General features: G+C 43.6%; 1 protein-coding gene and 1 long non-coding RNA gene across 7 annotated transcripts in view; one reads left to right on the top strand and one right to left on the bottom strand.

The window, feature by feature from the left end:
- Positions 1-26,935, bottom strand: part of ITPR2 (inositol 1,4,5-trisphosphate receptor type 2) — a 313,187-nt gene that overhangs the window by 154,308 nt on the left and 131,944 nt on the right. For all 6 annotated transcript variants that reach the window (XM_081927580.1, XM_081927582.1, XM_081927583.1 and 3 more), the window contains 3 exons: positions 22,002-22,253; positions 7,001-7,126; positions 3,714-3,842 (listed from right to left, as the gene is read on the bottom strand). In XM_081927580.1, the coding sequence (XP_081783706.1) occupies positions 3,714-3,842; positions 7,001-7,126; positions 22,002-22,253 (507 nt within the window). The remainder of the gene's footprint in view (positions 1-3,713; positions 3,843-7,000; positions 7,127-22,001; positions 22,254-26,935) is intronic.
- On the top strand, positions 15,613-25,582 carry LOC309379084. Its single transcript, XR_014172357.1, has 3 exons — positions 15,613-15,915; positions 23,333-23,435; positions 25,537-25,582. It is a non-coding gene; the product is annotated as an uncharacterized lncRNA (long non-coding RNA).

Genomic DNA, 26,935 nt, shown 5'->3' with positions numbered 1-26,935 from the left:
TGTTCAGTCTGTCTTTTCTGTCAGGATCTTTTGCACCTTTTTTCCTCGTAAAAATCTTTCTATTTTCTTCATATTATTCTTTTCTCTGTTTCTATACAAATGATTATAAAAGTCCAAGAATCCTTTTCTGATACCTTTCGGGCTTTCTATCTCTTCTCCATCCACAATGATTTTGTTGATTGTACTTTGTTCTTTTCTTTTCTTAATTTGCCATGCGAGCCATTTGCCTGATTTGTTGGCGAACTCAAAATTTCTTTGTCTTAGCTTTTTAATATTCCATTCCACCTCTTTATTTATAATCATTGCGAACTGCGTTTGCAGGGCTTTGATATTTTGTTTTATTTTTACATTGTTCGGTTTCTTAATTAGTTTTTGTTCATTGTCCGTTATTCGTCTTAATATTTCCTTCTTTCCTTTCTCTCTATTCTTGTTTTTAATCACATTCTGTTGGATGAAGAACCCTCTCATTACCGCCTTACTTGCATCCCAAACTGTACTCATCTTTGTGCCTTTGTTCATATTGTCTATGAAATATTCCATCAACTTTTTCCATGCTTGTATGATTTTTTGATCGTCCAAAAGGTAATCATTTAGTCTCCATCTAAATGATCTTTCTTCATAGCCTTTAATCTCCAATTTTATCGGACTATGGTCCGAAATTACTCTTGGCTGTATTTCTATTTGTCGGATTCTTGAGGTTAGTTCATTTGAGACCCAAATTTGATCTATTCTTGACATCAACTGATTTGGTTCCGAATAAAATGTAAACTGTTTTTCCAATGGATGTCTAAGTCTCCAAACATCAATTAAATTACAGTTTTTCACCAAGGAAAAAAAGTCTTAGGTAATTTCCCTTCTCTACTGGCTTCTTTGTCTCTTAATCTGTCCATTTCCATTGATACTACTCCGTTCATATCCCCCATTAGTATCACTTTTTGATCCATATATTCAAACAGTCTTTCTTCCAAGTTTCTATAGAAATCAGTCTTATTTCCATTAGGTGCATAGATCCCGACAATTATTAATTTTTTGCCCTGGCATTTGACCTGTATTGCAATTATTCTTCCTTCTTTTCTTCCTATCGTTCATTCCATTAATATTCCAATTCCATAGTTTCAACGCCATGTTATCTTCCTAATTAAAATTTATTTAATTTATTTATTCTTTATAAGCTGTCCTCTTCTTGTTCTTCCCCTTCTTGTTCCTCATCCGTCTCTCCATTCTTCTTCTGCTTTTCTTCCAGAAACTTCCCCCCTAGAGGACCAATTCCTCCCACTGCTCCTCCTTCTTCTTCCTCTTCTTCCATTAACTCTTTGTAGCGCCTCTGAAATTTGCCTGTTTCCTCTGGACTAGTAAGCCTGTGTCTCTTGCTTTTATAAACAAAGGAAATCCCCTGTGGGAATTCCCATTTGAATTCAATCGTATTCTTCTTGAGAATTTGGACCAATGGTTTGTACGGGTCTCTTCGTTTCAGCAGTCTGACTGGGATGTCTTTAAAGATAATTATATAACTCCCATCGATGTTCAGTCTTTTTTCTCTATTTTTTTGGAGTATTAAATTTCTCATATCTCTAGCCTTGAAGGTAATCAAACAATCTCCAGGAACTTTCCTTGATTTAGTTGTTATTACTCTCATCCTGAATACATTCTGCACAGTTCTCTCAACTTCTTCCTTTTGTAGTTCCAACCATTGTGCAATCTCGGTTACTAATTTATCTCTGATATTTTCACCTTGCGCCTCAGGCACCGCTCTCAGCCTGAGATTCACTTCCCGCTGCCTCAATTCATTCACGGCAATTGCATCCCATATCTCCTCCTGTGACTTATTTACTTCCGATAGTCCCGCTTTAATTTTCTCTTCTTCGCGCTTCACTTCCTTCATTTCGGCCCTTGTCTTCTTCATTCCTTCTTCTAAGGATTGTGTTCTTTTAGAAACTTCTTTAATTTGACCTTTCAATTCTTTTACTGTTTCATCAATTTTTGGTCCATTTTCCCAATTCTTGTGTCTACCTGTTCAATTCTAGTATCCACATGCTCCAATTTGTCTAATTTCTGCAAACATTTTTAATATTTCTCCTTTAAAATCTGATTCAGGCTTTGAACCTCTTCTATCTCCTGGTGTTCCTCCCTCCCCTCCTTTCTTTGGTGGATGAGACATTCCCGCAAATATCCTTTAACCATGGTTAAAGGGCATCTATAAAACATTTTCATTACATTTTCCTTCAACCCCATGCATGCAGTAAATTTTAGACTTTCCTTCCATAATTTTTCCCAATCTTCAAATTGAATGTTGTATCCAAAATCTTTGGCCCACTGTATCATTACCGATTTAACCTCTTCATCTTTCGTAAACCATTCTAACAATATCTTATACATTTTTGACAGAGTTTCATATTCATTGTTTATTATCTCTGTTTAGAACTTTCTGCATATCCATTTTCCTTTATATCTTTTTTAAGGATTTCATTTACCTGGAAATAATGCAACCAGTCATACACATAATCTTTAACATACTCATATGGTTTTAGTTTCCATTTTCCTCCTTCTTTAGCTATTAATTCTCCGTATGAGGCCCATTTCCAAATATATACTTTTGGGGGCTGAAAGGCAGGGTGGAAATGTTTTTATGGAAAAAAATATATATAAGTTGAATTTTTCTTACGAGTACAGAGCTAGGGATTATGTCTCTCTTTCTCTCTCTCTCTCTGTGTGTGTGTGTGTGTGTGTGTGTGAGAGAGAGAGAGAGAGAGAGAGAATTCAGCAGTGTTTATTTTTGGTTATTGGTTTGTTAATGTTGTTTTGTGGGTTATGTGTGCTGTGAATATGACTTTTTTGTTGTGGTTGTGATGTTTACCTTTTTTTCAGTTGTTTTGTTAATCGTATTTTGTAGAAAATGGTGGTTTTACCAATGATTGCTGAATATTCTATAAGATTTATGCTGTAATTGTGAAGTTTTGTTATATTACTGTTATTTATTATTTGTGAGCCACTTTGTGATTCGTGTGACTGAAAAGTGGCATAGAAAGATAATAAATGAAAATGAAATGAAATGAAATTGTTTTATAGATTTCTTCCTGTTTACATAGGGGTGGGGACAAGCAAATAGTGTCGCCAATGAAATAAACGTTCCTGTGAATGCATGGATTGCTAACTTCCTGTTACATGTGAGACCATGGAATAGTAGTCTGAAATAAACATGTATCACACATTTCAAATTTGCAGATGACACCTAACTGGGAGGGGTAGCTAATGCCACTGAAGACCGAATCAGAATTCAAAATGACCTTAACAGATTGGAGAACTGGGCACAAGCTAACAAAATGAATTTCAATAGTGACAAACATACGGTTCTGCACTTAGGCAGGAAGAAGCAAATGCACAAATATAGGATGGGGGACACATGGCTTACTAGCAGTACATTTGAAAAGGATCTAGGGGTCTTGGTGAACAACAAGCTTAACGTGAGTCAACAGTTTGATGCAGCAGCAAAAAGAAACAATGCTATTCTAGGCTGCATCAACAGAAGCATAGTGTTCAGGTCAAGGGAAGTCATAGCACCAGTCTATTCTGCCTTGGTCAGACCACACCTGGAATACTATGTCCAATTCTGGGCACCACAATTTAAGAAGGGTGTTGACAAGCTGGAGCATATGCAGAGGAGGGCAACCAAAATGATCAAGGGTCTGGAAAATTCTATGATTCTAAGTCTTTACCTGGAGGCTTGTGCTGTTGTCTGAAAATGGAGAACTGAAGAAACCACTCACTATGCTCATTACTGATTCTGTGACATACTTCTCCAGAGATGCATCTGCATGTTTTCTGTCCGTGGTTGTGTTACAAACCTAGAGCAGACAGAGGAACTGCATGAAGAATGTGTGAAAACAGCAGCTCCCATCCATCACATCCCCCCAATTTTTATTCAATGTAAAACAAAAGCAAAAAACCACCACCCCTCCTTATACAGTAGGTGATACCAAACATGGAACAATAAAGCTCCATTTCACAGGGTTCAGATCACTAACATGAGTCACTTTTTTACATTTAAAGCAAATTTTCAGTTATCATGAACACATGTGCTTGGCTTCCTATTCTGCTTTTTCTAAAAAAATAAATAAGGAAAATGTTTAAAAGAAGACAGCAAAAAAAAGGATAATTCAAAAGGAAGAAAAGGAAGAAACAAAACACATATAGTGATGGTACAGAAAGGTTAATGGCACAAGGATGTCTTCCATTTCTCAGTCTGCATGGAGTTCTATGACATTCTGCCAGATAACTGAAATTTATCATCTGTTCCTGCTTTTTAAGTAAAGTATTCATTTATGAGCTACAAGATCTAAGAGGCCATTCTTCTGTAACAAGACACCTGGGAGATTTCCACCTCTGTAGAATGATACAGTGCCATACTTACAGCCACAAAGGAAGACCTGGCTGTCTGTTCACAAATTGTTAGAAAGCAGCTGCTAAAAAGGGTTGGATGTGCCTTCATCATATGAGAGGTCAGTTGTGGATGCACTGTTGGAACTAAATACATGCAACAGATGTGCAATTTTCTGCACAGTAGTGAGCAGAACACATAACTAAAAACAAGCTATTTAGGTCAGGAGTACCAACTTGAATAAAATATTGGGGGGAGGTGCCCCACATAATTGATCACAAAACACGCACCATTTGAACAACAATGTTCATCAACTTGTGGTCCCCCTCAAATATTTCATTGGGGGGATGAAGGGCATTGGCCCCTAGAGTTGGCTCCTATGATCTAGATCAAGTGAAGGTCTCTCCTTATAGACTGGGCAAATGAAACTCCCAAGCTATTACTGAATTGCATGTGCTCCAAAACTGTGAAAACTTTAAGTGCTACTGAAGGTATGAAGTTGTGCCACAAAAGATTCTTCTGCCCTGGACCACTGTGCTTCCCAATAAAACATGTGATGCCCTTCTTAGGATATGTGCACACTCTCACACACACACTGAGAGGATGTCATGCTTAAGGGATTAGGCCTCTGAGTAAACATAAAGAGTAAGGATATCAAGGCACAAAATATTCTAATGCGCCTGAGGAGAAACTTTCTCTCAATAAAGTCTTCCTGATTTGCTAAGGACTGGCAGTATCTGAAAGCAATAAGGGAAAAACACATAGAGCAGCAGCAACTGAAGTGTCCTATCTCTAAATGATTGGGGAGCTTTTGCAACATTCATTCTTGATGCTAAACGCATACTCCAAGTCCTGAAAGCAAGGTAAAAGTTATGTATTCAAAACATATGGTCTGTGCCTCCATCTAAAATAACTCTCTTCTCCCCTCCCTGCTTCTCTGAATAAATAAACTCAGTAATCTAGAAGGCTTGGGTAGCTCGAACCACACAAGGCTCCATGAAAACAGAATAGAAGAGAGCACTTTTGACATTCTACTCTACTGGATGGGCTGGGTAGCAAGAAAAACAAGGAACAGAGAAATAGAAGGAATGTTATCAGACAGCTACTAGAAATGCTTTCAAAGAGAAACACAAACACTTTGGGGTGAATTAAATGATACCACTGAAAGTTAGTGCCAGATGCTGGGTGATGGTTGCTCGTGAGGCAGGACTCCCACCTGTCTTTTACAGGCTTTATTTTGGTGCAAACTATTTACAGTGCATAACCCCAAAGTCCATGACCGTCTCAGCCACTAGCAGATTCTGGGAGTGGCCCCTTCCGGCTTTTCCCCCAACATAAGAACTTGGACACCCCAAATCTCCGCCTCCCCTCCTTATGTTTCACCCCTCTGTGCAAGCAGGGCAACAGAAGTGTGTGTGTCTCCTGGCCGGCCATGCTAGGTGAGGCGCTTGGGCTCTCAGTAGCATCTTCGAGCCTTCCCTCCACCAGGCTACTTCCTTTCCCCTTTGCTCCGCTGAGGTGTGGGCTTTCCCTACTGCCAGACGAGGAGCTGTTTCTCAGAATCCGTGGAGGTTCCCTGTATCCCCCGCCTCTTTCCCCATTCTGATGGCAGTCCCCTGATAGTTAGGAATAATTTTCTCTTATTTTACTTTACAAATAAGTGACTACCTCAAGCATCACAATAACTTGATGCAAGGCAACATCAGTCATGTTTGCTAAATGGTCAATATGGATTTTGGCAACAGACCTTTGCATTGTGCCACTTGTGCTAATTCTACACCTGAGGCCAAAGAAGGTCTGTGGATATTCCTCTTGGGAGGATGATCTGTGCCAGTTTAGGAGTGCACAATCTTTCATGACAAACATATTAGATGGAGAAGGGGAGGAAATGCTGCCCTCTGTAAATCGGACATGTTAAAGCACAGAAAATCCTTCAGAGTAATAAAAGTATGCTCTGTAGTTTCAACTAACCAGCAGCTTCAAAAGTGATGAATGAAACAGTTCAGTGGGTTTACCTGAGGGCTTCCTGAAGACATGTGAACACAAATTAAAAGACAGTAGCCGGGGGGTGGGGACACCCCCAACCCTCAAACTGGTAATAAAAAATGCACACAGAGGCACACTGGCTTTCCTGCTGTATAAAAAGAGCAAGAGGGCTGGGTTGAATTCATGCTACTCAGATACTGACTGAGGCACCAGAAGGACTGAGAAATTTCATCTCTACTTTGAACTGTCACTTAAGAACTTTATGGAGCCACCGAAAATACGTAAGCACTTGCTTTTCTAATTGTTAGCTTTAGCAAATACTCTGCACCCTCAACACAGAGTAGCCCAGTGCTCCTCTCTGTGGGTATTGGTTCCTCCAACGTCAGGAGAGAAGTTCCAGCCCTCGTTGTGCTGGGGGTGTCTGCGTGGGGGCACCTGCTTTGCGCCCCCTCATTAATACGTACCTGGGGCCACAGCCCATCTGGTACCCCACATTGTAGGTCCCTCGTTCCAGTGACTCATGAAAAAATAAACATAAATTTAACTTAAAACAGAAACATAAAACTCCAGCCCACTGCCTTTAATAAAGATTATTAATGATTCAATATTAATCAATATTTAATGATTCATAAAACTTACCCTTGCCATATCAACAAGAAAGTTTTCAAATAGTTTCCAGATGTGGTTACTGGTGTAGATTTCCTTCATTTCCACCTCAGTGTCTACATAGCAATGATTGACAAAGTTCACATATGCTATCTTCACCTGGAACATAATATTTTTTAAAAATGAATCAGGTAAGCCAAAGTCACTACATATGTATTTTCTTGTAGTCCATAAAATACTGAGCTGGTTGGCATGTAATGGCTTACAACACAAATGTAGACCAGAGGAGCAAAACTGACACCATCTCTTCTCCAAGAGCCCAAATATTTGCAATATAAATATTGGGATTGGCACAGCTTTATGTGTGAACCAGCTCACAGTCAAAAAGACTCAGAAGTCTGACCATATTAAGATTTGACAGCTGCACTTCCCAGTGCATTTCCAAGCACAATTTGAAGTGCTGGCTTTAACCTTCAGGGCCCTAAATGCTTTGGGACCAGGTTATCAGAAAGACCATCTTTTGCTGTATTTACCAAACCAAACCTTAAGATCCTATTTGGATACCACAGGAACACACCCTCATCCTTTCTTGTGGTAGCACTGAGGTTATAAAGCTATCTTCCCAGGAAGACTCAACTGACACCATCTTTGTGGTCCTTCTGGAACTGGGTCTTACCCTTTTTATTTACCTAGGTCTTCTAAGCAACTTTAGTATTCCGGAGCTCTAATTTTTAAAATCTTTGATTTTAATCTTGGGACTGTTGTGAACTCTTGTATTTGTGGTATTTACTTAGTTTTGATATTATTATTATTGAATCATAGAATCATAGAGTTGGAAGAGACCACAAGGGCCATCGAGTCCAACCCCCTGCCAAGCAGGAAACACCATCAGAGCACTCCTGACATATGGTTGTCAAGCCTCTGCTTAAAGACCTCCAAAGAAGGAGACTCCACCACACTCCTTGGCAGCAAATTCCACTGTCGAACAGCTCTTACTGTCAGGAAGTTCTTCCTAATGTTTAGGTGGAATCTTCTTTCTTGTAGTTTGGATCCATTGCTCCATGTCCGCTTCTCTGGAGCAGCAGGAAACAACCTTTCTCCCTCCTCTATGTGACATCCTTTTATATATTTGAACATGGCTATCATATCACCCCTTAACCTCCTCTTCTCCAGGCTAAACATGCCCAGCTCCCTTAGCCGTTCCTCATAGGGCATCGTTTCCAGGCCTTTGACCATTTTGGTTGCCCTCCTCTGGACACGTTCCAGTTTGTCAGTGTCCTTCTTGAACTGTGGTGTCCAGAACTGGACACAGTACTCCAGGTGAGGTCTGACCAGAGCAGAATACATTGGCACTATTACTTCCCTTGATCTAGATGCTATACTCCTATTGATGCAGCCCAGAATTGCATTGGCTTTTTTAGCTGCCGTGTCACACTGTTGGCTCATGTCAAGTTTGTGGTCAACCAAGACTCCTAGATCCTTTTCACATGTACTGCTCTCAAGCCAGGTGTCACCCATCTTGTATTTGTGCCTCTCATTTTTTTTGCCCAAGTGCAATACTTTACATTTCTCCCTGTTAAAATTCATCTTGTTTGTTCTGGCCCAGTTTTCTAATCTGTCAAGGTCGTTTTGAAGTGTTGTCGTTTTGAAGTGTGATACCAATAATTGGTATTATTATTATATCTATTTATGCCCCACCTATCTGACTGGGTTTCCCTAGCCATTCTGGGTGGCTTACAACATATCTAAAAAATAATACAAAAATCGGTCCTTTAAAATTTGTCATTTGATAATTTTAGGTTGCATTTTATATTTACTCTGATTTGTAGTATTTATTTTAAGTCACCCAGAGAACTTCAATATTATGGAACTGCATGCAAATAGTGGAAATTATTAAGGCAACCATCTATGGAAGTGAAAGGAGGTCAACATGTATGTTTCAATATGTAATTTCAGTCTTCTACAGTGAAGTCAGATGCAAAGAATTCAACCTCACCACAATCTCCTTATGCTTCTTTAGCAATAGTTTTATTGTTTTATTTTTTAATTGTATATCAGCACAACTGCTATTCCTTGCCTTGTTCCTCTCTCTTAATATACTTAAGAGATGTTTAGGAATTGGAGTAGTGACATGTCCAAGGCCTATCTATATCTATTTTGTACAAAGACACTTAATAGCACAAAATGGCAGCCTGGCCTTAGTTTAAGTGGCAAAACAAAATTGCTTGTATTATTGCCTGTTCCTGTTCTGAAATTACAACCTGGTGCCACATTAGTGTGTGGTGTAGAGCAAGGGAATCAACACTTCATTGTTTCATTCAATAAGAAATGTCTTGATTTACTTCTTTGTTAATAACAGTTTAACGCACAATAGAACCCCGTTTTCAGCCTGGCATGCTGTCTTTATTTTTTTGTTTTTTAAAAACATGCACTGAAAATATTCTTATAATTATGCATCTCATTACACTTGCCAGCTTCCACCGTCACGGCAACCGCCATTGTAGCTGTCAGGGACTTGCCATCGGAACAGGGAAGGGAGGCAAAGGGGCCGTTGGGATACAGGGAACCTCTGAAAATCTTGCGAAGCAGTTCCTCTTCCTGCGGTGGGGAAAGCCACACCTCCAGTGGGGAAGAGGGAAGGGACCAGAGGTTGCTGTTGGGAGTCCCAGCACTGCACCTCGTCAGTCGGAGGCTGGGGAAAGCCCCACCTCCCGGGGAAAGGAGGGGAAAGGTCTAGAGGGATGCTGCTGGAAGCCTCGGCACCGATCCTTGCCAAGCCGGTCAGGAGGGAAGCACGCCTCTTCCATCACCCATCTTGCGCAGAGGCATAAAACGCAAAGGAGGAAGGAAAAGGCTGGGGGTGACTAATCTCTTATGTTGGGGGAGGACCTGGAAACAACCACTCCCAGATTCTGCTAGCGATTGAGGCAGACATGAACTGATGGTTCTGCACTGTAAATAGTTTTGCACCAAAATAAAACCTGTTAAAGACAGGTTGGAGTCCTGCCTGGTTACTCATGAGCAACCACCACTGCCATCTGACAGTAGTAATGAAGAAAGAGAGGTAGGATGGGACTGGGAGAGTCAGGGAGGCCGCATAGAAGTGCACAGCCCAGTCCAAACCAGATCCAACCTCTCTAGTGACTGGAGCAAGGGAAGTGGGCAGGAACCCATAGGGGAGCCACACTAAGGGAATCACCCTGGGAGAAGACGGGCACTGCGTTGGCCCTCTCCTGCTGACAGAGGGGTGCCACTGGCAGCTGGAAATGGAAACAGGATCTAAATATTTTTTTAAAAAAATCCTTTTCCTTAATTTCCTTAATGTATTTTTAATACATTTCCCCCCTCAATTTTTTTACCTCCATTTTTCTAACTCTTAAGAATTAAAATGGTGGTGCCCATAAAGGAGGCAAGAACCAACAGAGGCCACTTCCTGGGACTGCCACTTCAGCCCTGACTCCCCCTCCGCCCCCATTTTTTAAATTAAATAGTGGGAAAAGAAAATAGAATAAAATTTTTAAGAGAGTCCTTTTTGTGGAGTGTCCTTCCTCCTCCTGCCCGCCCTTTATTATCAACCTCCTTTTTTAAAACAACAAAAACAAAACAAAACTTTTTTTCTACATTATTGTGATTGCTATTGTTATCTTCCCCTCTTTTTCCCTCCCCCCCTTCCCCTTTCCTTTTTCTCTTTAAAGAGAATACATATATACATATATAATTCTATTTTATTTTCCCCCTTAAAGGGGTTTTCTATATACTTTTTATTTTTACTTTTTGTTATGTACTGAAGTTCTCACCCTGGGCCAGCAGGGGGATACTGTAGATAGTTATGCAAATGAAGGATCGAAAATGACGTTCAGTGATTGGATAGTTTTAGAAAGTTGTTACAGTAACAAGGTACTGGAGCTCTATATAAGCAGGCTGACTGAGCCCTTCAGTTCAGTTCAGTTCTGGCCTCAGAATAAAGAAGAGCTGTTTGAAGAATCGCTGTGTCATCTGATATGTTCACCCACAACTTGACACTTTTATTATTTGATATATATAAATACTACTTCCATACAGCACCACCTCAACATCTTCAGTTTTTTCTTTTTTCTTTCTGTTTGTTTTTCCTTTTTCCTTTCCTTTTTCCTTTACTCTTAAATTCCCTACCCCCTCCATCCACCTCCTTTATCTGTCTTTTCTTTTCACTCCTCCCCCCCAAACTAATAATAATAGGAAGAAGAAGAAGAAGAAGAAGAAGAAGAAGAAGAAGAAGAAGAAGAAGAATATACCTACATAAATGTATCTGCCCATCCACTTTCAATAGTAACCCCCTGCCCTTTTGTGGTCATCTACTTCAGGGTGAGTCCTTTAAAAGAGGCCCTGTGGATACAGAGTACACATGTTCCACGGGGCCTCTATTAAAAGACTCACCCTGTATAACTTGAATCACCACTGCAGAAGTGGAGTGGAGGCTTCACGCTGAGAGATCCCCATCTTCACTCCTGCTTCCATGCAAGTAGGAGTGGGAGCGGGCTAAGCGCCTGGCTGCCTTCAGGTGGTGCAGGGGCTCTCAGGTGCAGCTTCTGGGCTGCCCCCACCTTCCCCAACCCCAGCAACTATTCAGCCTGGCTGCCTTCATGGGGTTGCAGGGGATCTGATGCAGAGGTGGGGACTCCTTTAAACTTCTCCCTTGAGGGGAGTGCAGCCACAAACTCCTCAATGGAAAGTGTGATGGAGCCTGCACCTCCCCAGCAGAGCAGCCCCATCCCACCCCTACTTGCCTGCATGCAGGAGCAGGCTGTGGGGAGTGGCGACATCCCTTTCCTGCTTGCTTGCCGCCCAGCCCGCCTTCCCTCACTAGGAAAATGGAAGTGTGGCACTCAAATCGGAAGTTATACTCAGAACAGAGCATGTTCGTTTTCCGAAAACAAGGACTGAATTAAATGTACTTATTTCAAGAGAGCACCAGTAAGATAATTTTTAACCCAGGTTAAAGTTAATGCTGCTGTTATGTACACATTTTCGTCAGTGTTCAGCTTCAGTCCAAGCTGAAAGTTCATTTACAGTTTGTCTTTATGAGTAGCAGTTTTCCCTTTAATAGCAAAGTAACTAAAAAGTTAAGGGACGCAGGTGGCACTGTGGGTTAAACCACACAGCCTAGGACTTGCCAATCAGAAGATCAGCGGTTCAAATCCCTGCGACGGGGTGAGCTCCCGTTGCTCAGTCCCAGCTCCTGCCAACCTAGCAGTTCGAAAGCACATCAAAGTGCAAGTAGATAAATAGGTACCGCTCAGGTGGGAAGCTAAACGGCGTTTCTGTGCGCTGCTCTGGTTTGCCAGAAGCGGCTTAGTCATGTTGGCCACATGACCTGGAAGCTGTACGCCGGCTCCCTCGGCCAATAAAGCGAGATGAGCGCTGCAACCCCAGAGTTGGTCACGACTGGACCTAATGGTCAGCGGTCCCTTTACCTTTACCTTAACTAAAAAGTTAAAGTCAATAAAGTCAAAGGTTATTCTGCTTTAATACCTCATTTTATTCAAGTTTTAGTTTAAGAATTAAACTCGTGCATATACTGAAATTTTCATATTCTCAAAGAATACAGACATGGTGCTTCTTTTTGAGAGGACAAGGCCCTTGTCAGGAAACAATTTTAAAATGCTGTGCAACACTGGAAACAGAGACCATGCAGCTTCTCTGGGTGTATACTCCATGTTTCTAAACAGAATTAGAGCAATACAATACCTACACAGCTGAAGGAAGGCTATTGATAAACAATTTGATAGTCTTGAACATAAAACCACATTCCCCACTCCCCAACAACCCACAACTCACACTCTCGGCACCCTGCTCCTGCTCTAAGGACTCCACCCATAACACAAAAAGAACCACACATACAAAAATGGACCCCCCCAACCTTTTCGTCTCCTCCTTTACCACACAAAGGCAACAATAGGAAAAAACAATAGGAAAAAGGAAAACAAAGAAAAAAACCTGTACCAACTAAAACAATACCCCAACCTCAATAAAACAACCCACAAACAGGCTAAAATCTGACACACAACCAGCACAATGATAGTGCCAGAGTGTACCAATACCCATATCCCCACCCCAACATACCAATGATGTTGTTAATAACACTGACAACATTGCGTATAAATCTTATACCCAACATAGGCATCACAAAGATGCTTAACACCATTAATGCCAGTGTGGTGTAGTGGTTAAGAGCGGTAGTCTCGTAATCTGGGGAACCGGGTTCGTGTCTCCGCTCCTCCACATGCAGCTGCTGGTTGACCTTGGGCCAGTCACACTTCTCTGAAGTCTCTCAGCCCCACTCACCTCGCAGAGTGTTTGTTGTGGGGGAGGAAGGGAAAGGAGAATGTTAGCCGCTTTGAGACTCCTTAAAGGGAGTGAAAGGTGGGGTATCAAATCCAAACTCTTCTTCTTCTTCTCACTGACCACTACCTATCGCAAATAACAGGAAGGACAGCCTGTTCTTAAAAAAGGCCCTCCATGCCAGCTGAGACCCAGGACCAATCAGTTAGACACCAGATAGTCCAAGATACCCCAAATAAACACCTATATAACAACATATAGGCTACTTTCTGTAATCTACCCCCCCACACACTCTTTAACCCAAACAATTAGGGACTCTTACAAATTGCTTAAAATGCTAAACAATGTCTCTAGACATATGGGGTAAAGAAAACCTGGGTGACAACAGCCACACATTCCAGTCCTGGTACCACGGCACAGTGTCCAGACTACGTAGATAGCATTCTGCTCACACAAGGTCTGATCCCCTTGGTTGAATCAACAAACATAGGTAGCATTAAAATCACAGATCATGCCCCAGTAAAAGTTACCCTTAAAATAGGAGAAGAAACAGAAACCAACCCATCATGATCCTTCAGTCCCATCCTAACCACAAATAAACTAATTAGAGATAGTCTCACAAAAACACTCCAAAACTACTTCAAATAAAATTATGTAGATAATATAACAGCCCCTCTCCTATGGGACGCAATGAAAGCAGTCACCAGAGGAGCTTGGATAAAAGAGAAAGCTACATACAAACAGGATCTAAAAAACTCCTCAAACTTATAGAACAAAAAAGGAGAGAACTAGACTCCCTAGAAATCAACAAAACAATGATCAGCATTCCATACTCTAAACAATGCTTCTATGAATATGGAGGGAAAAACTCCAGACTACCAGCAAATAGATGTAGGAAAAAAGCACTCAAAACAAGAACACACAGCATCACCAAAAAAGACGGCAACATAACATTCTCCCCCAAAGAAATAACCTCAGAATTTGTAGAATTCTACTCCAACCTATACACCTCGCATAACCCACCTGAGAAGGAAATCAGAAAATTCCTAGAAGGACTGACCATGTCTACCTTAACTGGTGAGGAACAGGAATTCATGGACCATCCTATCACCCCAGAGGAAATAGATACGGTCCTCAAAAACCTGAAACCACACAAAGCCCCAGGCTTCACAGCAAATTTTTATAGGAAATTCAAAGAACCCCTGGTGCCCTACATGACCCGCCTATTCAATGATATCATAAAAGGGGGGCCCATCCCCTAAACCTGGACCCACTCCAAAATAGTCTCCATCCCAAAACAACTGAGAGACAGCCTCAAAGTAGAATCATACCACCCAATCTCATTAATAAACCAAGACTACAAGATATTCACATAAATCTTGGCCAACTGCCTAAAACTTCCTACACAAGTTAATAGCCCCAGACCAGACTGGTTTTGTTCCTGGCCACAATATAACAGACCCCATCAGGAAACTACTGAACCTGATCGAACACAGCAAGGCAACTAAATTCCCACTGACAACTATGTCCCTAGACATCCTCAAAGCTTCTGATTGCTTAGAGTGGAAATACATATTAGCAGTACTAACTAACATGAAATTTGGCCCCAACTTCCTACAAATCCTCAAATATACTCCCAAGCCTCAGCAAAATGCAGAACTAACAATATGGACTCTAATACTATAGCAATCCAAAGAGGCACAAAACAAGGATGCCCACTGTCTCCCTTCTTATTTATCTTGGCTCTAGAACCCTTAGCAATCCGAATCCGAGCAGCCACAGACATCAAGGGAGTGGAAATAAAAGGCAGAACCTATAAATTTGCAGATTACCTAATGGTTACAACACCAGACCCCATAAACATAGCAACCACCCTAACCAGAGAACTCAAAACATTTCAATGGTGTTAGGCCTACAGGTAAATTTGGCAAAATCTGAGGCTATGTGGTTCAACACCCCACCTCCCCATACACAAAAAGAATTCACCAACACCACCAAGCTAAAACTTTGCCACACCAAGTTCAGATACAAAGTTCTGAAGCCAGGGTACAAATAATCATAAACCTCTACAAACTATACAACCACAACTACAACCCCTTATAGCAACAAATTAACAAAGACTTGAGGGGATAGAACAACACCAACTTCACTCTCACAGACAAAATAGCCATGATCAAAATGATCACCCTCCCAAAACTAACCTACCTATTCCAAACCCTCCCAATCTGGATTCCCCCAGCCCACCTTCGCAAATGGCAGAAAAAAATACACTCATTTATCTTCTCACACAAAAAAACAAGAATAAGCCCCAAATACCTGCACCTCCCCTCCTCAGGAGGAGGATGGGGAATCCCCAACATAGAATCATAGTACATCGCCAAGCAAGTACACTACATTCTAGAAGGCGAGACAAAACAATGGGTACACCTGGAGAGAGACACAATTGAAAATATCCCCACCACAGGATACCCATTCCTCCCAAACAAAGGAAAATCCCCACATCACTAAACAGGTTAACACAGACCATTCTTAAAGAATGGAAGAAAGAAGCAGGCAAACTGTCCCCATCCTCACTATAACCCCTGGCTCACCATCCACTATGCCACCACACAGCACAAAACTTCCAGGTAAAAACCTGACAAGCCAAAGGCTTATCCCACCTAGCAGACTTCTACAAAAATAGCAAACCCACATTAACACAAGAAATATGTAATGGGAAAAGGGGGTTGCTCGTGCGTAAGCGTTTAAGCCCCCCAAGCTTTACCATCAGTTCCTAAACTTTCCCAGTCCGCGGAGCCATGGGTGCATGGCTGCCTCAATCGCTGGCAGAATCCGTCAGTGGGCGCTTCCAGAATTTACGCCAAGATAAGAGTTCTTTGATGGAAACTCTCCTTCTGGATTCTCTGCGTGACAGTTTCCTGCGCGGAGTAGGCGTCCCCAGCGGAGGTCCTGAGCCCTCCCCGCTGTTCTCACTGGAAACATCTTGGAGCCATTCCTCCGATTGAGTTTCTGCAGGAACTCTCCTTCTCCCCCTACTGGTTCCTTCCTCCGCATCCGAGGCTCTCCTAGCCTCCTTGAGCCCTTCCACCACCTGACTCTCCGATGGCAGTTCCCTGACATCCACCTCCCCTCCAGGACCCCCCATTTCCCCCTCTTCTCTGGGTGGTGAGGCTGGGAACCCCCGGAAGGAATCCTCCTCATCATCGGATGACTCGAAAACCGCTCTCCACCTACTACTGTCCCTTCTACCCCCATACTCTTCCCCATCTGATTCTTCTTCCTCTTCCTGTCCTGATTCTGGGAACCCCTCGAACTCCTCTTCCTCATCAGTGGTGCCGAAGTGTTCCTCCCAGAACCTAGCCAAGGGCTGGGGCTTCCTTGGGAACCGGCAATGAAATGTTCCTACTAAGACCTCATCCTTGACCGTTTCTGCCGGTAACCAGGTATTTTCGGACTCCGGTTCCCCTTCCCATGCCACTAAGTACTCCACCTGTTTCCCCTTCCACCGAGAGTCGAGTATTTCTGCTACATGACTGCTCCGCTCCCTCTCTTCTACTTGCGGTGCCGCGGGAACCTCACCTTCAGGTCCCCAAAATTCCCGCCCCTCCCGGTATGGTGATAGTAATGACCTATGGAATACTGGATGCAGTTTCATGTTGTCTGGCAGCCTGAGTTTAAAGGTCACCGTATTGACCTGCTGTATAACCTCGAAGGGTCCCAGTCGTTTTGGCCGCAATTTTTTGCAACCCCCTTTGAACGGCAACCCTTGTGTTGACAACCACACCCGGTCCCCCACCCTTATGGTCTCTCCTTCCCTTCTGCTCCTGTCTGCCTGCTTCTTGTATTCTACCTTGGCCCTATCCAAATTCATTTTGAGCTGTTGGTGTATTGCTTCCATTTCTTCCACAAAATGTTCCGCTGCCGGTATGCTCCATCTTTCCCCTCCTTCCCCTGGAAATGCCCTGGGGTGACACCCATAGTTAGCCATAAATGGACTCATGCCCGTGGATACATTTTCCGCATTATTGTAGGCGAATTCGGCCAGGGCTAATTTCTCTACCCAATCATTCTCTCTGTCATTTACATAACACCTCAGATATTGTTGCAGAATACTGTTTGCCCTTTCCACCTGTCCATTGGTTTCTGGGTGTCTGGCTGTTGAGAAATTGACCTCCACGTGCAGTAAGCTCATGAGCTTCCTCCAGAACCTGGACGTAAATTGTTTCCCTCTGTCTGAGACCACCCTCAAGGGGGCGCCATGCAGCCTAAAAATGTGTTTTACAAACAACCTGGCGGTTTCTTCCGCCGTTACCGCATGTGAGCAAGCTATAAAATGGCACATCTTGGTTAACAGGTCTACCACTACCATTACCGCAGTCTTCCCCTTGGATCTTGGTAAATCCGTCATAAAATCTATGGAAACTGCCTCCCATGGCCGTTCGGGGGTGGGTAATGGTTCCAGCAACCCCGCCTGTGCTGCCCTCACCCCTTTTGCTCGCTGGCAGTGGTCGCACCCCCTTACATACTCTCGTACATCTTCCCTCACCTTGGGCCACCAGAATTGCCTGGTAACTAACCACATTGTTTTGTGTTGCCCAAAGTGCCCCGCGGTGGGGCTGTCCTGCAGTTGTTTGAGTACCCTACCCCTCAATTCCCCTTCTGGTATGTACAAGGCCCCCTTGTAGTACAACGCCCCGTTCTTTTCTTCAAAACCCCCGGTGATCTCCCCGGCTCTCCTGAGCCCTCTGAGCTTCTCTTGGGCGTATTCATCGTTCTCTGTCCTTTTTACCAGTTCTCGTTGCCCCACCAATGCTGCCCCACACACCCAGTGGTCCTCGGGGATGACATGTCTCTCTTCGGGCGCTCCCTCCCCCTCCATATACTCTGGTTTTCGAGAGAAAGCGTCCGCCCTTACGTTCTCAGGTCCCGGTACGTAGTGAATTTCAAAATGGAACTTGGAAAATTCCTGTGCCCATCCCACTTGTCTCTGGTTCAGTACTCGGGCCGTTCGCCAATATTCCAGGTTCTTGTGGTCCGTGCACACCTGGACCTTGTGCTGCGCTCCTATTAGCAGGTGTCGCCATAGTCGAAATGCTTCATAAATGGCGAGCAGTTCCCTGTTGTACACTGTGTAGTTCCTTTCGGATTTATTCAACTTCCACGAGAAGAAGGCACACGGTCTCCAGTCCGACGCATCCTTCCCTGGTTGGAGCAGAACCGCCCCTACCGCTCGATCTGATGCATCTGTTTCCACCCTCATCGGTTTCTGTAGATCCACGTGCAAGAGCTGTTCTTCCGAAGCGAACGCTTTCTTTAGCCTTTCAAACGCTCGCTGCGCCTCTTCCGTCCATGCAAATTTCTTCTTACTACTGAGACAATCGGTGATGGGAGCCGTTAAGTGGGCAAAGTTTTTGATGAACTTCCGATAGAAGTTTCCAAACCCCAGGAATCTCTGCACGTCCTTCCTGGTTCTGGGTGTCTTCCATTCCAGTACCGCTTGGACCTTGCTAGGATCCATGGCCAATCCCTTGTCTGACAAACGGTACCCCAGGAATTCCTCCTCTCTGGTATGGAACTGGCACTTCTCCAGTTTGACCCACAGCTGGTTTGCTTGCAGTCTGCTTAGGACCTCTCGGACATCTCAGACATGCTGCTCTTCGTTCTCTGAGTAGACCAACACATCGTCTAAGAAGGCCACACAGTTCTTATAGAGCAAAGGTCCCAGCACGTGATTCATGAAGGATTGAAAGCAGGCTGAGCCCCCCTGTAATCCGAAGGGCATAACGAGATACTCAAAGGCCCCCAAGGGGGTGAACATGGTAGTTTCCCATTCATCCCCCTTCCTCACCCGTATCAGGTTATACGCCACCCCTCAGGTCCAGCTTGGTAAAAATCTTCCCCTTCCTCACCCTGGTCAAAATGTTGTCAATCCTTGGCATGGGGAAGGCCACAGGTTCTGACACCGAATTTACGGCCCGGAAGTCCATGAGCAGCCTGGGTTTATTAGTGTCTTTTTTGTCCACAAAAAACACTGGGCTGCCCCCCACCGCTCTTGACTCCCTGATGAAACCTCGTTTAAGGTTCTTGTCTATGAACTCCCTTAACTCCTGCATCTCCCTGTCTGACATGGTGTACAGCTTGCCCACTGGTAGCTGGGCTCCCGGGAGTAGGTTAATTTGACAGTCAAAGGGTCTATGCGGGGGCAGTCTATCTGCTTCCTTCTCACTGAAGACGTCACTCAGGTCGGCGTATTGTTGGGGTATTTCTCCCTTTTCCCCCACCGCCATCCCTGCAAGACTGGCCCTAGCCAGCCCCTGCATTTCTCTTCCCTTGCAGTGCTCTAGGCAATGAGCTGACCCAAAAGAGACTGTCCGCTGGTGCCATCCCACTAGCGGGTCATGTAGCGCCAGCCAGCTCATTCCCAAGATGATGGGAGGTCCCGCTAGTGTGGCTACATGAAAAGCAATGACTTCCGTGTGTCTTGCCACTCTCATAGTCATGGGGACCGTCTGCTGGTTTACTTCTCCTCCCAGCAGTTCCCTCCCATCAATCGTTGTCACCTGCAAGGAAGGACTTAAGGGCAGCGTTTGTATCTGGTGCTCTGACGCAAACTCCTTGCACATGAAATTGCAGGAGCTGCCTGAGTCTAAGAGGGCTTTTATCGTGAGTGGATGTCCGTTGGGTAGCTCTAGCAGCACCTCTACGACGAGAGCCGCTCTTGGGGGTTCAGGCTTGGGCACGTTCACTGATCCTTGGCCTGACTGCTGTGCCCTGTCGTTGTCAGCCAGGTGTTGGCTTTTACTTGCTCCTTAACCCCCTCCTCCTCACTCCCAACAGCCCCCACCATTCCTTGCCACCCCTTCCTTTGCGGGCAGACCATGGCAAAATGTCCCAGCTGTTGACAAAGGAAGCATTTCTTGGTGCTCTTCCCTTCCTTCTTCCGCCTTTCGTTAACATTTGAAGTTCCGCGCGCGCGCGCCCCTCCAATCTCCATCGGTTCCACTGGCGGGGAAGGTTGTGCCGGCATCTCAGGAATGCGGAAATCATTCCAACGCTCTCCTCTCCCTTCCCGCTTCTCCAGTGCTCTCGCCTCCTGGCGCGCTCCAATCGCAAGCGCTGCCTTGGTCAGCTGATCCATGGACTCCAGACGGGGCGCACGGGAAAGTTCATCTTTCACCGCTGGGGCTAGGCCTTCTTCAAATAGCATTTGTATCGGGTCCGAAGACAGGTCCCACCCCAATTTATGTATAAGCATGGTAAACTGTGTCCAATACTCTCGGACGGATTGATTTCCCTGTTTGCACACCATTAACTGTCTGCGTACCGCGCCCTGTTCAATCTGGCTGGAAAACATCAAGCCCATCGCACTAAAGAATTTTCTCAAGTCTTTTAAGGCGTCATTATTATTTGCCATCAGGGGCCTCACCCAATCTCTAGCCCCTCCCTCGAGGTGCGCAATCACAAAAGCCACTCTCGATTCCTCATCGGCAAAGTCATCGTGTTGCAGGTTCAGTGCATACTGCATCTCTGTCTTAAAGGCTTGGTAGTTCCTTGGATCACCCCCAAATTTCTGTACCAACCCCGGTACCTTCCTTGCGATGGGGGTGGGTTTCCCCTGTGCTTCCTGCGCCCTCCTTTCCTCGAGCCGCGCCGTTAGCAGTGCCAGCTGGTGCTCCAAAGCTCTGTTTCTCTCCTCCAGAGTTGGTCCCCCTCCAGCTCCTCCTGCTCCTCCGGCTCCGGTTGGGTTGTTCATGATGCCTCTCCTTCGCACAAGCAGCGTCAAGGACTGACGGATTGCTGTAATGGGAAAAGAGTGCTGCTCGTGCGTAAGCGTTTAATCCCTCCAAGCTTTACCATCAGTTCCTAAACATTCCCAATCCGCGGAGCCATGGGTGCATGGCTGCCTCAATCGCTGGCAGAATCCGTCAGTGGGCGCTTCCAGAATTTACGCCAACATAAGAGTTCTTTGACGGAAATTCTCCTTCTGGATTCTCTGCGTGACAGTTCCCTGCGCGGAGTAGGCGTCCCCAGTGGAGGTCCTGAGCCCTCCCCGCTGTTCTCACTGGAAACATCTTGGAGCCATTCCTCCGACTGAGTTTCTGCAGGAACTCTCCCTCTCCCCCTACTGGTTCCTTCCTCCGCATCCGAGGGTCTCCTAGCCTCCTTGAGCCCTTCCACCACCTGACTCTCCGATGGCAGTTCCCTGACAAAATACAAGACAAACAAGGGACACCCAAATGCCCTGGCTAACACACTGCCAATTACATGCCTTCTTAAACAATCCACTAGTAAAACCAGCAGCAACCATGCCCTTGACAACCTTCGGAAACCTCCTCCTCACCACAGAGGGACACAGCAAGGGGGTGGCATCCACAATATACAAAATACTCCCAAATCCCACAAACCCCCTTGACGTAATCAAAAAACAATGGGAGGACGCCATAGGCTATGAAATAAACCCCACCCAATGGACTAGAATGTGGTCTAAATCCACCTCTTTTCTTCCTGATCTAACACTGTATGCAACACTAACGTCTCACAATAAATGAAACTGATTTGTAGAAAACACAACTTGAAAAAAGGGACAATGCACGTATTTTTGTAAACTAAGAAATCTTTAATAATATTAAATTATATAATTATATAAATTATATAAATTAATAATACTATAATAACAACAACAATGCTTCACATGCCGTAAAGGCTGGCTTACCTCAGGTATGCAGTCATCATGAGTCACCACTCTCACTATGTCATCTAGTGGAAGAAGGGAGTTACATTTTATTTCAGTATAAACGTTCTTCCCTTCTGTACATGCTGCTAGCAGTTCCACCAGGGTGATGTGGTAAACCAAAGGGCCGCTTTCGTCCACTCGATCCCGCTCAGAGCACATCATTTGGAGGAGGATTGGAAATGATGCTCTATCATTGTAAAACACCAGCACGTCTTCACCCCCATTAACTAGCTGAAATTATAACAAGAAATACTTTGAATCTGTTTAAATAGTTCAGTCCCCCACCCCACCTCGATACACACACGCACACATTAATCTTCTACTCATCACATAAAGCACAATATAACTGTGTAATATATAACGTTTATAAGCAACAAGATTTCCTGGGGACCACTTAAGAGCAAGGGCACCACCTGGGGGGCAGGGGACCGAGGGCCCCTCAAAATTTCACGGTAGCTGTGTACGCATGCTGCACTATGTACTCACCTCACTCGTACACACCATGCAGCGTACTTGTGTCACTTGCATACATCATGCAGCGTGCACACAACCCAACAGCACATCACTTGGTGTGTGCGAGTGACAAGGCAGCATGCTTGCTTAAGAGAATCAAGCTGAGGATGGAAAGCTTAAGCTTTGGCTCTAATTCCCCCAAGTCACTTGTCGGTAAACCCTATTACCACAGGTGTTGCTTGGTCCACTTTCTTCTTTCGTCCTTGGATTGAGAAGTTCTGAAGCCAGCTAGTACCTTTTCAGAGGACTGAATTCTGCAGTGTACATACAAAATACACTTCTGACTGCCTGTTCCATCAAATACCAGATTTATGGCCACAAAGAGCAGGGCTTTTTTAGCTGTAGGGTCTGCAGTGTAGAAATTCACTCCCCAATAGAGCTCACCAGATTTCTTTACTTCATGGTTGTATTTTTGAAGGCTGGTTAAAACTATTTTATCCCTGCAACTATATTTTCTTTAGAAAAATATAGTTTAGAAGAAAGCAATATAGCACAGTGGTAGAGCACCTGTCTTGCATGCAAAGAGTCCCAGACTCCCTCCCTGGAATCTCCAGATACAGTTTGGAAAGACTCCTGTCTGAAACCCTGCAGAGCCATTGCCAGGCAGGATATGGAACAATATTCTAGTTCAGTGCAATGCTCCTCTTGCAGTTTGAGCCCATCTCAGTGCTAATCCAGATGCTAAATTGATCATAATCAAATAGTTTGCTCTTCTGTTCTTGTATTTTAAGTTTTTATTTTATTTTACTGTTTTTGTTACATTTATCTGGTTTTATTATCTTTTTCCCCTTCTCCAGGTTGTGCTAATGAGGATTCTGTCTGCTGAGTATTTTGTCCCTGCAGTGGGAGACAGTTTCTGCTCCAAGGGGACAGCCTGTTGGTGAAATGTGTCCCCCTCAGGTGAGAAACAGGAGGGGAGTGTATACACCCACAATGAGATATGGAGTGGCTTGATTGTTGATTTTTCAGGGCTTTTGCTGCAGTGTTAATTGGTGTTTCCAACACATATACAGTATGATTGATGAGTATTTTATGATTTTGCTATTTTATATTCTTTTGATTGCATTCTTTATACTTTTCTTGTATAGTTATTTCAAATTAACATGCTGTTCATAGCTTTAGGGACCTTTGGGCCAAAACCCATTGCATAAAAAAAAACATGTAACATCTTGCTTCATATACAGATAGGTAGCCGTGTTGGTCTGCCATAGTCAAAACAAAAAAAATTCCTTCCAGTAGCACCTTAAAGACCAACTAAGTTAGTTCTTGGTATGAGCTTTCGTGTGCATGCACACTTCTTGGTATCTGAAGAAGTGTGCATGCACACGAAAGCTCATACCAGGAACTAATTTAGTTGGTCTTTAAGGTGCTACTGGAAGGAATTTTTTTTATCTTGCTTCATAGTTAGAATAAGCCACTTTCGGGGCTGAATGTTTGAAGATTTACACTCTGATATGTTCAAAATTAAATAGGGAGGGACCCATCTAACAGTATTTCTGTAGTTACCTTTTATGCCTCATAATAACAACACACATAGGTGCATCTGGAGATGGGAAGGGATGACTTATTCCCTCACTCCAGTCATGACTGATGAGGTTCAAAATCCACTTAAAAACTTCTGTCATTAACTACTCCATCTACAGACAATCAAAAAATGGCAAATAAATATGTGTGAATTGCTTTTTTGTCCATTATTCTTATTAGCTAGCTATTTTTACATGAATTCAAACTTATTTTCTACCTTTTAGAACGGTAAAAACAGTGGCCCGGTTTCCACATGTTAGGCCATGTTTTATTAAGCCATGGTTTGTTAGCTAAACTCTACCCAATTTGGTTTGTTTCCTGCCAATAAACTATGATCTGAAGCCATGGTTTGTTGCCTTGGTTTGGTTAACTATGACTTGATGTCACAGGCAAACACAGCATCTGTAAGGAGTGGGTGCTGCCAAAAATAGCAGAGATAATGCCCCAGGCACACAGCCATATCTGTCTTGTAGGAAGTCTTGTAGATTTATTACCAAAAGTTCAAAGCAGTTACAAGAGTTCAAACAAACGTGCATGCTCATCTCAAGTCAGATGTCTCGACTGAAGATTTGTGACGTCTTTTTCCCCAGCATGCCCATCGGTGCAGGGCACGTCTCCTACTTCCTTTGTTCTGTGAGTAGCTCGTTCCAGGGACTGGTTGCCCCCTCCCTATTTCCTCCTCTGAGTCAGATGATAAACTGCTAATGAGCTCTTTCGGCTCTCTGTAATTGCCTCTCTCCCCCCTCGTCTCTCTAACCATCTCCCTTTCCCTGATAGCATCCATCTCTAACCATGGCTGGTTTGTCCACCCCACCACAGATGCTCACCATGCTAAAAGGCAGGAGACAAGAACAACAGTAAAACAAACCACACACTGAGGAAAAAATCCATAATTTGTTTGTTCATCTGTGGGACAAGTAATAGTTAACCATTAGTAAACAAACCTTGGCATGGTTTTATATGCAAAAGAGGTCACAAGCTCATCCGCTGAACATGGATATCATCCAGTCAGAAGAAAACATTTTTTAAGTCCCATTGACTTCAATAGGATTGAATTCTCCAGATGCTTACCTCTCCCACTGAAATTAGTAAGATTATAAGAGGTATGATTCAGCCAAAGAACTTAAGCTCTTTTAAATCTCATTGATTTCAATAAGCATGTTATTAGCTCACTCCAAAAGCAATCTAGAGGGATCACTACTTTAGCTGGACAATTTTATTTTATTACACCTGCTTTCTGGGGTTTCAGACAGGTGACATTCCCAGCCCTACCAAGAAATCCTGGAGATTGAACCTGAAACCTTCTGAAAGCGAAGTAAATACTCTACCACTGAGCTATGTAAGGCCCTTCCCCAATCAACGGGGGAATCAGTGGCAACAGTGGGTGTGGAAATTCAGCTGTTGTACCACTATTTGCATATCTTTCCCCCAATTTTCTCTCCTCTCCTTTGTGTTTACCCACATTGTTGAAATTCAGAGCTGGATCTTTCGTGTCACCCTGAGATGTAGCAACACTCAAGGATTGATTGATTGATTGATTGATTGATTACGGCCATTGGCCCATATCTAAAACAATACATCAAAATTTATCCATAAAACCCCTATAAAACCAATTTTACTTCAATTAAGTAAACTATACACAATAAGCTCCCTCTATGTCAACCGCAATTCAAATCCCTCAGATTTTGGGGGATATGCGTCTTAGTTCTGGCACTTATTGATGGTTCTTAAGTTTGGCTAAGCTGTCAGAGTCATACAGTGATCCATTTCTCCTCTTATGAAATAAGACATTAATCAGGTATCTAGCGACTGCAAGGGATCTACTTGAGTCTTCGTCGTTTAATAAGTATATTATTTGGGCTTCCTGAGGTCTGTCAGCAATTCTCGATAAATATGGGGCTAGAAACTTGGACCGTGAAGCCGAATGTAAAGGACAACAGAAGATTATATGATATAACGATTCTATAGATCCACTTTTACAGTCACAGAGGAGTGAGATCTGTCCATTGGAGAGTCTGTTACCCAACACATTTGATGGGAAAACATTGAATCTAGCCTTTATAAAGGCGTACCTGTGCATCACCACAGATAAGGTAGTTAAATAAGATGGAAGTTTCGTTGGTGGTGTTAAGCCAAGGTTTATCGGCGAACAGGTGCCACCACCTGTCGCAATATTAAATTGTAAATCCATAATGTGGTTTCTAGAGATGTAACCTTTAGTTTGAGTAGTATAGCAGTATTGCCTACACACCTGGGTAATTTTAGCAACCTTCTTAGCAGCTGGTTTTGGATTACCTCCAATTGGGTTAGATTAACAAAGGACCCCCATATTGGGATTGCATATGCTATTGTCGCAATCACCTTTGCCTTGAAAACATTTAACACTGATGGAATATGGAAAGCCCCATCTGAAAAGAAAAAACGCAGTAGCGCAAAGGAAAGGGCTTTAGCTCTATTTAATACATATGCCAGATGGACCTTCCAGCCCATGTTGTGTTGGAGAAGGACTCCCAAGTATTGAAATTTAAAGACTTGGTCAATGGCTTTTCCGTCTATTCTCCAATTATAGGTTTTTCGACTCTTGGTGAAAATTAGGACTTTGGACTTGGCATGATTAATTGTAAGAAAATTTGATTTGCAGTAAGCATCAAAAATTTTCAGTGCCCTCCTAAGGCCAACTCTTGAGAAAGATAGGATCACTGCTTCATCTGCGTAGAGTAGAAGGGGGCAACGATATTGGGCAAGGCGGGGGGCATGGATCGTTTCTTGAGAATCTATCAGAGGCGCCCTCATATCACTTATAAATAGATTAAAAAGGGTCGGAGCAAGGATACATCCTTGACGGACACCTCTATTGATGGTTACTGAATTTGAGA

Source organism: Podarcis melisellensis (genome assembly GCF_964234715.1).
Source record: "Podarcis melisellensis genome assembly, chromosome: 10".
NCBI classification, from domain to species: Eukaryota; Metazoa; Chordata; class Lepidosauria; order Squamata; family Lacertidae; genus Podarcis; species Podarcis melisellensis.
Note: the sequence above shows the minus strand (reverse complement) of the source record. Positions and strands in the feature narration are given on the sequence as shown.